The sequence below is a fragment of the Tetrahymena thermophila genome (assembly GCF_000189635.1).
Source record: "Tetrahymena thermophila SB210 genomic scaffold scf_8254435, whole genome shotgun sequence".
In the NCBI taxonomy this organism is placed as follows: domain Eukaryota; phylum Ciliophora; class Oligohymenophorea; order Hymenostomatida; family Tetrahymenidae; genus Tetrahymena; species Tetrahymena thermophila.
Genome location: NW_002476216.1, coordinates 337,662 through 356,818, shown reverse-complemented (window position 1 = coordinate 356,818; position 19,157 = coordinate 337,662). Strand labels below are relative to the sequence as shown.

The window sequence follows — 19,157 nt, the reverse complement described above, 5'->3', positions numbered from 1 at the left end:
CCATTATCAATCATATTTTCCCTTTTTAATTATTGATGAAAAAATATAGAGTTAATTTGTTCGTTAGTTAATAGGAAAAAATGAAGAAATCATATGAAATAGTAAGTAAATAATAGATTCAAAAAATAAAAATAAAAAATGTGTTAAATTAACTAATAAATAAATAAGAATATAAATAAATAAAAGCAAAATAAAATAAAGAAAAATAAATCAAATAAAAAGCTCATAAATAAGTAAATTAAAAGAATTAATTATTTATTCAAAAATATCACAATCCAAATAAAAACTGTTTTTACCATAATTAAAGTGTCAAATTTGAGAGTTTAGTGCACTTTCCTAAACTAGAACCAAGATTTGATGCACCAAATTTACCAATATAATTTGACCTTTATAAATATTGAATAACAAATATAAAGTTAATTTATTATTTAATTAATAGAAAAAATTGAAGAAAAATATGAAAAAAGTAACAAATTAATTAATAATAAAAGTAAAAGTTGAGAATGAAAAAATCAGTTAAATTTACTATCATACAAAATACAAAGAAGTAAATATATATAAAAAAAGAAAATTAAATCAAATGAAAAGCTCTTAAATAAATAAATTAAAAGAATTAGTTATGTTGTTTTAAATTAATTTTTATATTAAAAAAATCACAATTTAAAGCAAATAAATTATTTTTACCTTAAATAAAGTATCAAATTTGAGAGATTAGTACAATTTACTAAATCTGAACCTATGCTTGATACACCTCTATCACTAATTTAATTCGATCTTTTTAAATATAGAAAAAAAATAAAAAGTTAAAGTATTAGTTAGTTAATAGGAAAAAATGAAGAAAAAATATGAAATAATAAGAAATTAATTAATAATAGAAGCAAAAATTTAAAATGAAAAAATTATTTAAATTAAAATAAAAACAAACAAATAGATAAAAAAACTATCAATCCTTATTAATTAACACCCGAACATATTAACACCCAAGAAAAAATTTTTTAGAATGATATTGAATAGAATCCAAAATTTTTAAAATACCGTATTTCCTCAATAAGACCCACCGACCTGTCAACCTAGGTAGGGCTAAAATGGGAGATTTCCATCCAGAGGGTAAAAATTTTGGGGGGGGGGGGAGGTTGGTGTTAATAAATGAGGATTAATAGCATATAAAAATATAAAAAACACAAGAGATTAAAGAAAATAGATCAAATCAAAAGCTCAATAATAAATGAATTAAAAGAGTTTTTTGTTTAAAATTCATTTTTATATTCAAAATTATCACAATATTAAACAAATAAAGTGTTTTTACCTTAGATCAAGTATCAAATATGAGAGATTAGTGCACTTTCCTAAACCAGAAGCTAAGTCTGATGCGCCTTAATCACCAATTTAGTTTGACCTTTTTAATATTAAATAAAAAATAAATATTATAGTTAATTTGTTTGTTAGTTAAAAGGAAAAAAACAATGAAAATATATGAATGAAATAATAAGATATTAATTAATTAACTTATTAGTAAAATTACAAAAGTTGAAAATGAAAAAATGAGTTTATTAATAAACTAATAAACGAGGAAATATATAAATATAAGTAGAATAAAAAAAGATTAAATAAATTAAATAAAAATTTCATAAATAAATAAATTAAAAGAGTTTTATTATTTTAAATTCATTTTTATATTCAAAAATATCACAATCCTAAACAAATAAACTGTTTTTACCTTAGATCAAGTGTCAAATTAATAAGATTAGTGCACTTTCCTAAACAAGAAACTATGCTAGATATACCAATTTCACCAATTTAATTCAACCTTTTTAAATATTGAAGAAAAATGTGTAGTTAATTTGTTAGTTAGAAGGAAAAAAAGAAGAAAAATATAAAAAATAAATTATCATAATAAATATTAAATTAAAATAATTAAAAAATATTGTATAAATTAACAATGAAAATAGATGATAATTTAAATTTGAAAAATAATATTTTAAATCTTTTCAAAATTAAATAAATAAAATATGGAAAAAAAAATATTAATAAATCAAATATACTTGTTATTCAGATCAATATGTAGAACCTAAATCAATTAAAGTGAAGAGTTTGTAAACTTTTGTTATTAATAAAAGTAAATTGAAACAATTAATTTATAAAAATTAAATATTAACTTTTTGTAGATTGTTAAAATATTTTTTCTATTGTATCATTTTTTATTTATTTTGTTTTAAAAAATATTGGATAGAAATTTATGGAAATTTAGTTAATAAGAAGTATTGCTAATCCAGGTATTAAAATATGATGAACTGGATAGCATTATACCGTAGATTCTTCTTAATTAAGACACTTTTTAATTAAGACACTAAAATTCAAAAATTTTATTAAGTCATAATTTATTTATTTGTTTACAGTAAATAAAGTAAGAATTAATGAGAAATTACAGTATGTATGTATCGATGTATTTATTTACTTTTTGTTGCTAAATATATTTTAATTTTTAAATTGTTTTATTTATCATTTCTACGAATTTCTATTGTAAAGTTTATAAAATATATATTTAATTAGCTCACATTATTTTGAAAAATTTTATAAAATAGTGCCATTAAATCTGAATTATTAAAATTTCTTTTGTATAAGAAAGTACAAGAAATTTGATTAAATCTCTAATCAAAAAACAAAATTAAATAAAAAGCATTTTGAAACTAATTTTTCTGTTTACAGGCTAAACAATTTAGTAAAAACAATATTTTATCTATTAAAAACAGATGAAATAGTAATTATTTAAATACTATGATATAAAATACAGATTATTTTTATTACATGAATCAAGATAATAATGAATTGAAAGTTTTTTTAAATTTATATTTATATTTACTATTATATAGTCAATTATATAGGTAAATATATAATACATTTATTTATTTTTTATAAGGCTATTAAAAGGTAGGCAGCTAGTTAGATTTGTTTTCAGAATCAATCAAATCATGATGATCTATTTTAGCAGCCGACACCATCGACCCATTAACATTCTCTATAAGATTTACAGATATAGAATTTATCAACTTAATCACAAGCGTTAGTATTACAAGTTGAATTTAAGTCATTCCAAGTACAAGTTGAATATTGTCCACATTCTTCAGAATTAATGAAATTATGACATGGGATGATTTCATTCACTTAGGATTCAACACAAATTCCATTTGTATTCCATATACACAAGTTTGAAAATAAGCATTGGATACGGTTTTTTGGCTAACACAATGATTGTTGAGCAGCTATTGCAGTTACCATTACTGCAATTAAAAATATCTTTCCAATCTTTATCATAAGTGAATAGTTAATTTTATTTTAATTGGTTTCTTAAATAATTATTTATGATAAATTTCTTTTCTATCTTTTTTTCTTTTATTGAAATCTTTTTGCTTTGATTCATATATATGATTGTTGTATTAGGAACATACATATTTACGAAAAAGGAATTTCTTTTATAATTTTTTTAAATTGATTAATTGATTTAAATACTATTGCATATAGAAATAACAAATAAATAATTTTTAAATTGAGATAGATGTTTGCTTAAAGTAATTTAGATTTATTAATATTATTTTAATTGTTTTTGCTTTTTAGGTTAATACTTAATTTATTCATTAATTCATTCTAGTGTTTTGCATTTTATATTTTTATTTACATCAAAAAATAAATTAAATAATTTTTAATTTTATCATCTTGGCCCTAATATTTTTAATTAAATAACTAATATGTATAAATGATTTATCTAAAAATGTTAAATTATGCTAATGAAATTTAATAATGCAATTAAAATGTATATGAAAAAAAAACATTTGGTATTAGGTGTGAGTAAAATGTAATAGTAGGTATATGTTAATAAATAAAAATAGATACTTGGTGTTAATAATTCTTAAATTACCCTAATAAATATACACTAAAGAGTAGAGAGAGATTCAGGGTTCAATAGAGGTTATTAAAAAGCTATGGATAATTACAGTAGCTCATTCTATTTTTTAAATGTATTACAAATAGTGGAATTTAGGAAATCTAAATTATTAAAATTTCTTTTGCATAAGAAAGTACAAGAAATTTGATTAAATTTCTAATCAGAAAACAAAATTAATTAAATAAAAAGGATTTTGAACTAATTTATATTTTTGCAGGTTAAGTATTTAGTAGAATACACAGAATATTTTATCTATTATAAATAGCTTTATAAATAAATACTAAAATATAAAATGTCAATTATTTTTATTACATGAATCAAAATAATATTGAATTGATAATTTTTAAAAATTAATTATTGCTAATATGTAGTGTATTGTAAAGGTAAATAAATTCATAATAGATTTAGTTTTTACAAAGCTATGAATAAAAAGGTAGGCAGCTAGCTAGCTTTGTTTTAAGAGTAAAATCATGATGATTTATCTATTTTAGCAACCTAGACCACTGACCATCTGTAAGCATGATACAAATAGAATTTATTAATTTAATCGCAAGCGTTAGTATGTATTACAGGTTGAATTAAAGCCATTCCAGTTCAAGTTGTTTGTATATTATCTACATTATTTTAAAATTAATAAAATTGTGGCATGGGATGATTTCATTCATTGAAGGTTCAACATAAATTCATTTATTTTATCGTATTTACACAAATTTGAAAATTAGCAATAAATAAATACTATTTAAGTAAGTTTTGATTCTAGTGTTTTGCATTTTGTATTTTTATTTACATCTAAAAATAAATTAGATAATTTTTATTTTGTAATCTTACAATTACTATTCTTTAATTACACAATTAATAGATATCAATGATATATTTAAAAATGTTAAATTATACAAATGAAATTTGATAATAGGTCGCAAAAATTAATTAAGGTATTAAATAAAAATTTAAAAAAATAAAAAAATTATTATTTTTGAAGAATATTAAAAATATGTATGTATGTATGTGTTTTCGACTACTATCTATATTTGGATTTACATATTAATGTATCAATAGTTTAAATATTTACATTAAATTAAGGATTATCTTTCTAAAAACATTAAAAAATTTGATCTCATGATAATTTATTTGCTTCATTTAAATTAACATTTGATATAAAATTAAAGTATCTAGATAAATTCATAATTAATATAGTTTTAAGAAAATTTGCTTGTTATTCACTCAGTCTTCTAAAAAAAATGATATAATAGAAAAAATGCTATAAAGAGCTTTATAACGTAAATTTTTTTTTGTTATATATTATTTTAAAATATGTTTTTTATCATAAAAGTTTTTAAGCTCATCTTTTGAAAGTCATACTGATCTGGAAATAGATCTTTGGTAAATACTATTAATAACAATTAAATTAATTTAAATTTGATATTTACAATATTAAATAATATAGAAAAATTTATTTTTTAACTTCTTAATTTTAATTTTTTATACATTTTACCACTAATTAATTTTTAGTTTGGATTCATTTTATATTTAATACTTTTTCTTGTTTTTATTTACATCTAAAATATTAAACTTAATTTCAATAAATTTAAAAGGAACTAAGTAGACGGTGAAGAAATCCCAGAATTAAGCTCAGGTTTAGCAAAATGCACTAATCTTTCAAGTTTAAATCTAAACATCTCGTAATACCAAATTATTAACTTTTGAAAATGTTGCTTATTATAAAATTTTAAAAGAAAAATATTTTTTTAATTTATATTTTTAGATTTTTTCTCTTTTTCTTAAATTTATAATTAATTACATTCTTAATTTATTTTTTTAGCTTTTTTTCTTAACTCTTTCGCATATTCCGCAATTTAATGTTTAATACTTCAAAAGAAATTGCCTTATCGGTGATGAATTTGCATCAAACTTAGCTATTGCTCTAAAAAAGTGCCCTATGCTTTCGAAAGTGAAGCTATATCTCTCGTAAATCAGATAGATTATTAGTTTTTAATTTTTATATTCAAAATAAAATAAATTATAGTTTATTTAACATATTCTATAACTATTATTTATTACTTTTTTATCTTAGTTTTGATTTTTATTATCTTATTTTTTATAATTTTTTTTAATTTAATCATTATGTTAAATCAAATTTATTAATAGGGAAAATGACATTAGTGAAGAGGGTATACTTGCCTTTACTTCTACAATTGAAACCTACGCAAATCTTACAGATTTGACACTTTCTTTTGAGTAAAAATATTCACTATTTTTGTATATAAATGATTAGAGAATTTTAAAAAAATAGTTTTTTTTTCTGTTTTTGATAATATTTTATTTTTTTTATCATGATTGTCAAAATAAAATCTAATTTTATTTTAGTTTTTTCTAGTTTTGGTGTTAACTTTTAAGCATTTACTTACTTTTATAAAAACAAACAATAAAATTGAATAAGATTTAAAAAAATTAAATTTTAATTGCAAAAATTAGTTTCTATGTTGAATTATGCATTTTTTAGTTTCTTTTAGGGAAAGCTCTAAGATTTATTTAGTTTGAAAAGATAATTTGAAAATAAATAAATAAATTATTTTATGCTTTTTTGATTATGTTAGAGCTTAATAATTGACATTCTAAATAGCTAAAATATTTTTAATTTATAAAAAGATCAAATAAAATTGGAGATAAGGGTGCACAATTTTTAAGTTCTGCCTTAGCAAAGATTACATGTCTTACAAGCTTAACACTTGATCTCTCGTAAAATATTTAATATTTGATACTTTTATTTCATTTTGATACTTTAATTTGTAAAAATAAGATTCCAATTGAATAAATTTAATTAAATTTATCATTATCAAATAATGATGAAGTTTTTGTATAAATTTTTACAATGAAATGTTACTTCCTTTTTTTTGTTTAATAATAAATTAGCTTATTTATTTTAAAAGTTAAGGCTAAATTGATGTGCAGGGTGTAACTGATTTAGGTTCAGCTTTATCAAAATGCATTAATCTATCAAATTTGTCTCTCAATCTTAAGTAAAAAAATAATTTTTTATTTTTGATAATTTTATTTTTATTGTCTTGTTCTATTAATTTGTTTTAAACTTATACTTTCATTTCTTTTTAGTGTCTTAATTAATTTTAATGTTTTGACTATTTTCTTTCATACTAACTAATAAATTGATATTGATTACATAAAAAGGAGAAACTGGTTTAGTGATGAGGGAATATTAGGCTTAACCTCTTCTTTTGCAAGCATTCAAAATCTCTCAAACTTGACTCTTGATATCTCGTAAAAATTATTTTACTAATTTTGATTTTGTTGTTGAATTTTTTTTATTTTGCACGTTTTATTAATTTGCTGATTTTATTTAAGACAATTATTTGTCGGATAATTTATTTTAAACTTTTGCTTCAATTTTCATCTTAATTTTTAAAGATTTTAGTTTTTAATTGTTTTTTATTAATAAAATATTTAATTAATTAACACTTAATACTTAAAAAGAAACAATTGTATAAGTGATCAGGGTGCTTTAAACTTAGGTTCATCTTTAGCAACTTACATGAATCTCTAAAGTCTGGTGCTTGACGCTTCGTAAAAATAGTTTATTTGTTTTTGATTGTTTTATTTTTTTTTTGATTAATTTTTAATTTCATTAATACATGATTCATTAATTTATTGTTATTCCAAACTTATTGTTTATTTTTTATATTTAACTTTTTATTTGATACTTATTTCTTACTTTTTAATTCTTCATCTATATTTTGATCACCAATAAATTTCTCTTAAATATTTAAAGTGTCAATGAGATATAAGACGAAGGAGTATCAGCTCTAGGTATCTCACTAGCAAACTGCAAAAAAATCTCAAATTTATCACTTGGTCTCCAGTAAAATAAGAATTTATTATCAATTATTTTATTTCTTTTAAAAAATTCACTAAAATCTAAAAAATTTTTTTTTTTTCATATTTATTTCCTTTATCAACTCTATCCTAACTATTAATTTATGCATGATATATAAAAAGTAGTAACAAGTTTGGTTCATAGGGTATATCCGGTTTAGGTTCTGCTTTTAAAAACAGTACTACCCTCTCAAAATTGACAATTGATCTCTAGTAGAAATTTTACTTTTAATTGCTTTATTTGTTTAAATTAAATTAAGTTTTAATTTTTAATTATATTTATCTTTTATTTCTTATTTTCTAATTGTTTTTTTTACTGCAAATGTTAAAAGGAACAATTAAATTAATGGATAAGGTCTATCATGCTTAAGTTCTGATTTGTCAACCTGTTCTAACCTTACGACTTTGATATTAGATCTCTAGTATTAGATTTTAATTCTTTGTTTTTATTTCTAAATATTAAAATTAATTGAAATATTATTTTCTTATTAAATTTTTTACTTATTTTTTATAAATTTTGAATATATTTGATAACTAAAAATTTTATTCAATTTTAAACCAAAATAAAATCATTAATTTTTTTAATCTTAATACTTAATTTATCTTAAAAATATTAAAAAGTGATACATAAACTAGTGACTAGGAAATATCATCGTTTAGTGTTGTATTGGAAAAATATATTAAACTTTCCAATTTGTAGCTAAACCTTACGTAAAATTCTTTTTTCAGCTAGCTCTTTATTTAATTTTTATTTTGTTTGTCTTACACTTTATTTTAATTTGTGATTAAAGTCATTTTATATATTAAATAAATCCTAATAATTATTTTTCTTAAAATATCTTTTAAATAAAAATGAGAATTATTGTGAAAATCTAAAGTTAAATTGATTTTATTAGATTTATATTTTTTTTTTTGAAAAGATTTCAAATGTTGATTGGATAAAACATCCATCCATCCATCCAATTTATTTAAATTTACATTTTTAAACTTTAAAAATTAATGTATCAAATAATTTCTATATACTTTTTTGATAGTCTGTCTCATTTATATGCATGCAAAGATCTTATAAAATATTTTAATTTAATTTTTTAAGAAAAAACTCAACTCAATTTGAATTTGGTCATTCGATCATCAATCATAAAATGTGGATTTCAAATAAGATTGACATTTTACTCTAATATATTTCTTTTTAAAGACACAAACTACACTTAGCATGAATTTAAAATATACTTGTTTCAAATTTAACTTTTTATTTTTTAAAATTCATTTTTTAAATAAAATAAAAAATTTATCTTAAAACTTTAAAAAGAGCGAATTAAATTGGCGATGAAGGTGCTTCAACCTTAGGTTAAGCATTAGAAAAATGCTTTAACCTCTCTGATTTGACATTAACACTATGGTAAAAATAATTTAATTTAATGCTGATATTTTTTATAAATAAAAATCTGTTTTTTTTCCTTTCTATTGATTTATTTTATTTACACTTCTAAATATATTTTATTTTATTATTTATTTTTAAAAAATAAAATCAATTTTAAATTATTTTTTATTTTTTTATTTCACATTTTTTTTATGATATCTAACTAATAACTTATTTATTTATTTATTTATTATTTATTTAATTATCTATTTATTTTAAACACAAAAAAGTGGCAATTTAATTGGGGATGAAGGTTTATCAAGATTGAGTTCCTCTTTAGGAAACTGCATAAATCTTTCACACTTGACTCTTAATCTAAGGTAAGATAGATCCCTTTATATTTATTTTTTTATTTTTGGATTCTCTATTTTTAAATAAAGTTTAATTTAAAAAGTAAATTTTTCTTCATAACTCTTTAATTCAAATAATTTTTTTTGAGCTGATTATTAGTTTATTTTTTAAATTTAAAAACGATTTTACCTTTTTCTTATTTTTTCATAGTTTAAAATAAACATATTAAAATTGAAAATACAAAAAAGTAATAATTAGTTTGGTGACTAGGGTATATCAAGCATAGCCTCTAATTTCAAAAATTGTACTAAACTGTCTAGTTTAACACTTGATATTAGGTAAAATAGTTTATTTAAATATAGTTAAGATATTGCTTTATATAAAAATTAATTTACCAAAATATATTTTTTTTAAATATATTAAAACTCCTCATTAAGTAAGAGTTAATTACTTATATATATATTAAGGACCAAAAATAAAATTTTAATGCAGAGTTTAAAAATATCTTTTTTATTTTGATTTATCTGTTTTTTGATTGTATTTGAATTTATTATATATATCATAGTTTAAAACTTTCAATAATTTAAAATTTTTACTTTCAGTTTATTTCTTATTAACTTTAAATTTATTTATTTTAAAAAGTTAAATTGAAATTACTACTTAATCTTTTTAAGACTTAATTTTTGCATTACCAAGCTGGGCTAATATCTCAAATTTATCACTTAATCTCTCGTAAATAAGTTCTATTTGTTTTTATTGTGTTATTATTTATTATTTTAAGAAATAATTTTAATCAATCAAACACTATTTATTATATTTTTTATTTATTTCTTTTTTTTGGAATCTACATCATTTTTAATTTTTGTTTTTAATTGAATCATTTATTTTGGTTCATAAAAAGATGTAACTTTATTGATGAATAATCAGCATTAGACTTAGGTATTTCTTTATCTAATTGCCTTAATCTCTAAAATTTGGAACTAGATCTTAAGTAAAATTTATAATGATTTTTATGCTTTTGATATATTTATCGCTAAATTAGTTTAGAAAAATAAAACATGTTTTATAAATTTATTTTGATTATTTTGTTTAATTTTAATGATTTATTGTTAGTTTGATTATTTTATTCTAATATTTTTTGATGAAAACTAATAAATTTAATGTGTAAATATTAAAAGCTACAATAGTATTAATTTAAATGGTGCTTTAGATTTAGCCTCTGGTTTAGCAAAGTGTGCTAAACTTTCAACTTTGAAACTTAGAATAGGGTATAAATATGAATTAATTTTAATTGTTTTATTTTTTCTTTATATTAATTTTAAGCAATAAAATTTTTTTACTATTGTTTTTTTCATATTTTTATGAATTAAAGCTTAGTTTCGATTTTTAGTATAATTAATTTATTTTTAAATTTTTTATATAATAATTAAAGAGAAACTAGTATTCCTTATGAAGAATTATTTAACATATCGACAAAGATTTTGAAATAAAAAAATCTAGTTGTCATGATGTTAGTTTTATGAACAATTAAAGATATTTTTATTAAATTATTCTTTTATTGAATTAAATGTATTTATTTAATGTTGAGGATAACAATTTTATTAGTTATTTAAATATTTTTTATCTAATTGAATTTTTATCAATAAAAAAATGTTTTAATATTTATTTTTTGATCAATATTTATTTCTTTGTTTTAATTATTATGTAATGTTTTATAAATATGCCACATATTATTAATAGATTTTTTAGTTATTTATTAAATATTTACTTGGATTTTATATATTATTGAATCAATAATTTCAAGTATTTTCAAAAAATTAAAGTATCTAGATATATATGTATTTAATTAATTAATTACTTTAGTTTTAAAAAAAATTTATTGTTTGTTTAGTATTCTAAAAAGAAGAATGATATAAATGAAAAAATGTTTTACAGAGCTTTATGATGTAAATTTTTTTTTTGTTATTGATTATTTTAAAATATTTTTATTATCATAAAAGTTTTTAAGCTCTTCATTTGAATGTCATACTGATCTGAAGCTCAATCTTTGGTAAATATTATTAATAAAAATTAAATTAATTTAAATTAAATAATAAAAATATAGAAAAATTTATTTTAACTTCTTACTTTTTATTTTTACTGTTATATATCACTTGTTTCGGTTAGAATTTTTATATATATATATTTTTTTTGATTTTATACTCATTTAAAATAATAAACTTAAAAGGAACTAAATTTACGGAGAATAAATCCCTTAATTAAGCTCAGGTTTAGAAAAATGCACAAACCTTTCAAGTTTAAATCTTAACATCTCGTAATGCTAAATTATTTAATTTATTATATAATTTAAAACTAATTATACTCTTTTAATTTATATTCTTAAGATTTTGCTATTTTCTTAAATTTAAAATTATATTCTTAATTTCATTTTTTTAATTTTTCTTCTTAACTCCTGCATTTTCAGCAATTCAATTTTTATTTAATACTTCAAAAGAAACTGTTATATCGGAGATGAGTTTGCAACAGGCTTAGCTATTTCTTTAAAAAATTGCCCTAACCTTTCAATAATGAAACTCTATCTCTCGTAAATCATAGAGATTATTAGTTTATAATTTTTTTATTTAAAATAAAATAAATTAAAGTTAATTTAACATTCATTCTACCATTTTATTGTTTTTTTTGTTTTAGTTTTTATCTTTTTCATCTTATTTTTTATTCTTGTTCTTAATTTTATCGTCAAAAAATTTGCATTAAATTTATCAATAGGGGAAATGACATTAGTGGGGAAGGTATACTGAGCTTTGCTTCTACGTTTGAAACCTACACAAATCTCACAGACTTGACACTTTCTCTTGAGTAAAAGCAGCTTATTTTTTAACATTCTGTATTTTTTGCATATGAATTAATGGAGAATTAAAAAAAACTGTTTACTTCCAGTTTAGATATTTTATTTTTTATCATGATTGTCAATCAAAATCTGATTATATTTTAAATTTTTCGAGTTTAAATTTTAACTCTTAAGCATTTACTGTTTATTAGAAAGATAATATATAGAATTTTAATTGAAATAATAAATTTTGCATTTATTAATTTTTTGTAAGGAGACCTCTAATATTTATTTATTTACCTTGAAACAATAATTTGAAAATAAATATTTTACTTTAATATTTAAATTGTTTTTATGATCAAGTTGGAGATTAATTTTCTTATATAATGTTGATTATATCCTAACTAACTAATTAAAATAAATTAATATATAAAAAGATCAAACAATATTGGAGATAAGGGTGTATTAGGTTTAACTTCTGTCTTAGCAAAGATTACATGTCTGACAAGCTTAACACTTAATCTTTCGTAATTCCTATTTCATAAATAAACTTTAATTTGAAAAAAATAAGATCCTAATTAAATTTGATTTAATTAGATTTATTATAATAAAATTTTTGTATAATTTTTTGCCATTTTTATATTTTTTTATTTAACAATTTGTTAGCTTCTATTAAATAATAATTTATTTTGCATTTTAAATTATTTTTTCGATCAAATTTAATTCAATTTTTTGTAAATTAATTTATTTTAAACCATTTAATTTTTAAAGATGTTTGTTTTTAATTGTTTATTATTAATTAATACTGAATACTTAAAAAAGAAGCAACGGTATAAGTGATCACGGTGCTTTAAACTTAGGTTCTTCTTTAGCAACTTACACTAATCTCTCAAATTTGAAGCTTGATGTCTCGTAAATAAAATTTATTTTTTTTAGGTTGTTTTATTTCTTATTTTAATGAACTTACTTATTAACTAACTAACTTCACTTATTTCTAATTTATTTTAAATTATTTACTGCAAATATATTCTTTTTTTTTATATCTAACTTATTATTTGAAACTTAATTTCCTATTCTTCTTCTATATTTATTACTAATAAATATCTCATAAATAATTATAGTGTCAATCAAATAAGTGACGAAGGAGTATCAGCTATAGGTATCGCACTAGCAAACTGCAAAAAAATTTCAAATTTGTCACTTGATCTCATGTAAAATCAGAATTTATTATCATTTTTTAAGAAAATTTCATTTAAATCTAAAAAATCTTTACTTTAGGTTTTTATTTAACTTACTTAATTACTTACTTACTTACTTACTTACTTACTTACTTAATTTTAATTATTTTTGATTTCATTATTTTATAAATTATTTTTTTTCGTTTAGTTTTTTATTTTTTCTTGCTCTTAATTTTTTCACATAATACTTTTTCATATTCCCTTTAGCAATTCTATCCTAACTATTAATTTATGCTTAATTTATAAAAAGAAGCAATTAATTTGGCTCATAGGGTATATCTGGCTTAGGTTCTGCTTTTACAAGCAATATTAATCTCTCAAAATTGACACTTTATCTTGAGTATAAACATTTTTTTACTTTTAATTGTTTATTTTTCTTAATGAAATTTAATATAATTCAGCTTTAGTTTTTAAATATAAATTTATTTATTTTTGATTTCTTATTTATTCATTCTTCTTTTGTATTATTAAAAGGAACAATTAGATTAATGGATAAGGTCTGTCATGCTTATTTTCTGATTTGTCAAACTGCATTAACCTCACAAACTTGATATTTAATTTCAAGCATAAGATTCTTTCTTCATTATTTTATATTTTTAAATATTAAAATTAATTTAGAAAGAAATATGATTTTCTAATTAAATATTTTTTTGACTCAATTTTTTAAAAAGTTTTAATTTTATTCAATCTTACTTTATTCAATTTTAAACTTAAAATTATATTGTTAATTTTTTTATCACTTTTTAATCTTAATAATAAATTTATCTAATAAATATTAAAAAGAAAAACATAAATTGGTGACGAGGAAATATCATCTTTTAGTTCTGTATTGGAAAAATGCATTTATCTCTCTAATTTGTAGCTAAACCTTGTGTAAAATTATTTTTTTAAAATACTAAATGTTGCTTCTTTAAAAAAATTAATTAATAATTCTTTAATAACTTAGCTCATTATTTTATTTTTATTTTGTTTGCTTTACGCTTTATTTTAGAACTTTGTGATTAAAATCCGCTTGCTTATTAAATTAAAACCAGCAATTATTTATCTTAATTTAAAAAATGAGAATAATTGTGAAAATCTAAAGTAAAATTGACTTGATCAGTTCGATATTTATTTATTTTGAAAATATTTCAAATTTTGATTAGATAAAACATCTTACAAAAAAAGTCACTTTCTTTTATAATTTAAATTCACTTTTTTAATCTTGAAAATTTATATATCGATTTCGCTCTAATTTTTTGATACTCTCACTGAAGGAGAATTTGTAATGATCTTATAAATTAATAAATTAAAATATAATTATCTATGAAAAAACTATATTCAATTCGAAATAGTTGTTTAATCATCATACATACGATGTGAATTTCAAATGATATTGACATTTATTTTTATTTAATTTTAATATTTCTAATTTTTTTAAAGCTTTAAACAAACAAAAAAACACACAAGCAATATACATACATACATACATACATACATACATACATACATTTAAAATATGTTTGTTTGTTTGTTTAAAATTTAACTTTTTGTTTTTTGAACATTTTATTTATATTTTTCAAATAAAATAATAAAAAAAGTTAGAATTAAATTGGTAACAAAGGTGTTTCAACCTTAGGTGAAGCATTAAGAAAATGCTTTAGACTCTCCGATTTGACATTATCACTAGAGTAAAAATGATTTAAATTTAAAGTTTATTTATATTTCTTTATCTAAAAACTAATTTAAAATAAAAATCTAATTATTTATTTTCCTTCGTTACTACTTGCTGATTTAAATTATTTAGATAGTAATTTTACTTTATAATATTTTCTGATTTCTTCAATTTTAAACTATTTTGTATTATTTTAATGCTAACTAACTAACTAATAAATTTATTTTAAACAAAAAAAGTGATAATTTAATTGGAGATGAAGGTGTATCAAGATTAAGTTCCTCTTTAGGAAATTGCTTAAATCTTTCACGCTTGACTCTTAATTTAAAGTAGGATCGATCCTTTTTTATTACTAATATAATTAATTATTTTTGATTTTGTTATTTTTAAATGATAAACTTTTTTATCAAAGATCTTCAATTCAAATAATTTTTTTGAGCTGATTGATAGATAGATAGATAGTTTATTTTTTAAATTTAAAAATGATTTTGACTTTTTCTTATTTTTTCATTGTTAAAAATAAACATATTAAAATTGAAAATACAAAAAAGTTATAATTAGTTTGGTGACTAGGGTGTTTCAAGCATAACCTCTAATTTAAAAAATTGTACTAAACTTTCTAAATTAGCACTTGCTATCAAGTAACTTAATTTATTTAAAAACGGTTAAGCTATTGCTTTTTAAAAAAATTATTTTACCACATTATATTTTTCTTTAATAAACTACAACTCCTTATTATTTAAGAGTCAATTACCTCTTTACATTAAGGTCCAAAAAAAAATTTTAGATTTGAAAAATTTTTGAGATTTCAAATTAAGGGCTACAAAATCGTCTTAAAAAATACGGTGAATGTTCTCTTAATTTATGAAGAGTTTAAATATATCTTTTTTTATTTGATTTATTTGTTTTTTGATTGTATTTGAATATTTATTTTATTATAGCTTAATTAATACTTTTAAAGATTATAAATTTTTACAATTGTTTTATTTCTTATTAATTTTAAATTTATTTATTTTGAATGCATAAAAAGTAAAAGTTAAATTACTCATTAATCTATATCGGACTTAATTTTTGTTTTACCAAACTGGGGTAATATCTCAAATTTATCACTTCATCTAGCGTAAATAAATAAGTTCGATTTGTCTTATTATTTATTTATTTATTATTTTAAGAATTAATTTTAATAAATCAAACACTATTTATCATGTTTTTTATTTATTTATTTCGTTTATTTGGAATCTAATTCTTATTTAATTTTTGTTTTTAACTGAACGATTTGTTTTGAATTGATAAAAAGATTTAACTCTATTGGTGAATAAGCTGCATTAGACTTAGGTATTGCTTTATCTAATTGCCATAATCTCTAAAATTTGGAACTACAACTTAGGTAAAGCTTTTAGTAAATTTGATACCTTTGATAAATTTATCTCTAAATTAATTTAGAAAATAAAACACATCTATTGATTTTGTTTAATTTTAATGGTCAGTAGTTAGTTACTTTGATTATTTTAATATTTTTAATGAAAACTAATAAATTTAATATATATATTAAAAGTTACAATGATATCCATTCTAAGGGCGCTTTAGATTTAGCCTCTGGTATAGCAAAGTGTGCTAATCTTTCAACTTTGGAACTTAGACTCTAGTAAAAAGCTATATTGATTTTAATTGTTTTATTTTTCTGTAATATTGATTAAAAACAATAAAATTTTCTAAATTAGTTTTTTATTTCTTTTTTAAATTTGAAACACTTGATTGATTTTCCACACAATTAAGTATTTATTTTTTAATTTTTTATTTAATAATTAAAGAGATAGTGGTATTCCTTATGAAGAATAATTGGAGATATGGATAAAGTGTCTGCAATCAAAAAAGCTAGTTGTCTTTATTTTAGTTTTATGAATAATTAATGGCATTTGATTCAATTATTTTTTATTGAATTAATTGATTAATTGTATTGTTTGTTTTATTTAATGTTGAGAATATCAATTTTTATCTACTATTTAAATATGTTTTCTCTAATTAATTTTTTTTACACTGATGAATTGTTATTTATTTGTTTTTTTTTGTTAATATTTATTTATTTGCTTTAATTATTATGAAATGTTATATACATATTAGGAGATAAAATATATATATATATAAATACTTAATTTATCTACCATAAATTATGAATTAAAATATAGCTAACTTTCAATAAATAGGAGCTTGGGATGCAAATTGGAGGTTAACATTTTTTTAAAAATTTTTCTTAATTTGGGGTGAATTAATGAGAACTTACAGTATAAATATTGTTAAAGAAAATAAATAATTTGCGTTATTTAAAATATAATTTTTTTAATTTAACATAAAAAAAGAAAATTAAATTAAAATATGGGATTAATTTTTTGCAAATAAAAGAGTACTAAAATAAAAAAATAATTAAATATTTCAAATAAAGTAATAAATAAAATCAAAATAAAACTAATAAATTTACATTTTATAATATCAAAAGGTTATCTGTATAAAATCTGATGAAGTGTTAACTATTAATTTAAACTAAAAGTGAACAATTTAATTTATTTATTTGTTAAAAAATAAATAAATTTTATTTACTCTTTTTTAAAAAGAAATTAGATCAGCGATATTGAAATATCTCAGATAGGCCAAGAAATGTCCAATCATTAAAACCTTATCATTTTTAAACTTATTTTGGAGTAAATTTCTTTATTTATTTATTTATTTATTTATTTATTTATTAGTTATTTTATAGAATGAATAAAAAATAAATAAATTATTTAATTTTGAAATATTTCAAAGAGAATCTAAGCTTAATGACCAAGGCCTAATTAACCTAACTAAAAGATTATTTAAATGTAAAAAACTAATTAGCTTAGAATTAAATTTTGGGTAATTTGCTTGATCTAATTAAGATAAAAATATTGACTCAAATATGTATTTAGAATGATTTTTTATTTGAAATAGGTATAACTAAATTAGTGATCACAGTGTTTCTTTTTTAGGCGAAGCAATTGGATAACTCGAAAACTTAATTAGCCTCAATTTAAGTTTAAAGTAAATTTTTTTTAATTTAAAAAATATTCAGAACCTCAAAATTTTGAAAAGGAATAATAAAATTTCAGACACAGGCTTCAAGAAATTATTTAATGGATTAAGCAACAGCAAACAATTAAACCTCCTAATCCTAAATTTAGAGTAGCTAATTAAGAAATTAAAATATATTTTTGAACAAAATTTAATGAATTAATATAGGAATAACTAAATAAAAAACTAGGGAGTATCTGATACAGCTTCAATTTTTAACAAATTTTCAAATTTGTCAATTTTTACATTTAATATCGGGTAAAACAATTAATTAAATATGAAAAATATTTATTTATTTATTTATTAATTTTTATGAATAATTTTAAAAAATAAAGCTAATTTATAAATATAAATTTATTTAAAATATTTTGATTTAAATAAAAAGATTCAACTTAATTAATCAAGAAGGCATTTAAAATTTAGCTTTTAATATTGGATAGCATAAATAAATTCAAACTTTAACACTCTGTTTATAGTATTATATGATTAAATTTAAAATAAAATATTTCTTATCTTTTTTTTTGATAAATATCTAATTTAATTAATTAATTATGAAATATTTCGATTTTATTTTTTAATTTAATAGAAAACTTGATATAGGAGATAGGGGTGCTATATTTCTGGGCGATAACTTAAATTAAAGCAAAAACTTAAAATATCTCACTCTTGACCTTTCGTAAAATTAATATAAAATAAATAAATTCTTTTTTTCTAAATTGCCCAAAAATAAAAAAATTTAATTTAAAAAAGATTTTGCCAGATTCAAGATTTAGGAATATTTAATCTAAGTAAATCCTTAACATTGTGTAAAAATCTGA

The 19,157-nt window shown here is 19.1% G+C and overlaps 4 protein-coding genes across 4 annotated transcripts; 3 read left to right on the top strand and 1 right to left on the bottom strand. All coding sequences in view use genetic code 6, as the record gives it.

The window, feature by feature from the left end:
• Positions 1-93: 93 nt before the first annotated feature.
• On the top strand, positions 94-501 carry TTHERM_000656220 (hypothetical protein; the record flags this gene model as incomplete). Its single annotated transcript, XM_012799703.1, has 1 exon — positions 94-501. One exon carries the CDS (start codon positions 94-96, stop codon positions 499-501), a length of 408 nt encoding a protein of 135 aa, XP_012655157.1.
• A 2,466-nt stretch (positions 502-2,967) lies between these two features.
• TTHERM_00656220 (hypothetical protein) lies at positions 2,968-3,312 on the bottom strand (the record flags this gene model as incomplete). The annotated part of the gene is made up of 1 exon (XM_001032253.2): positions 2,968-3,312. One exon carries the CDS (start codon positions 3,310-3,312, stop codon positions 2,968-2,970), a length of 345 nt encoding a protein of 114 aa, XP_001032253.2.
• Positions 3,313-5,178: 1,866 nt separating this feature from the next.
• Positions 5,179-11,059, top strand: TTHERM_00656210 (kinase domain protein; the record flags this gene model as incomplete). Its single annotated transcript, XM_001032252.2, has 18 exons — positions 5,179-5,217; positions 5,271-5,320; positions 5,533-5,619; positions 5,816-5,905; positions 6,086-6,175; positions 6,587-6,676; positions 6,868-6,957; positions 7,124-7,213; positions 7,427-7,516; positions 7,722-7,811; positions 7,949-8,038; positions 9,135-9,224; positions 9,476-9,565; positions 9,785-9,874; positions 10,179-10,268; positions 10,438-10,527; positions 10,715-10,804; positions 10,969-11,059. The coding sequence occupies 18 exons, from the start codon at positions 5,179-5,181 to the stop codon at positions 11,057-11,059; spliced, it is 1,527 nt and encodes a 508-aa protein (XP_001032252.2).
• A 335-nt stretch (positions 11,060-11,394) lies between these two features.
• On the top strand, positions 11,395-17,267 carry TTHERM_000656209 (hypothetical protein). The gene is made up of 18 exons (XM_012799702.1): positions 11,395-11,482; positions 11,537-11,586; positions 11,764-11,850; positions 12,031-12,120; positions 12,303-12,392; positions 12,801-12,890; positions 13,186-13,275; positions 13,485-13,574; positions 13,852-13,941; positions 14,076-14,165; positions 14,385-14,474; positions 15,182-15,271; positions 15,495-15,584; positions 15,807-15,896; positions 16,286-16,375; positions 16,553-16,642; positions 16,811-16,900; positions 17,067-17,267. Exons 1-18 carry the CDS (start codon positions 11,444-11,446, stop codon positions 17,155-17,157), a joined length of 1,527 nt encoding a protein of 508 aa, XP_012655156.1. The 5' UTR covers positions 11,395-11,443; the 3' UTR covers positions 17,158-17,267.
• Positions 17,268-19,157: the final 1,890 nt, after the last annotated feature.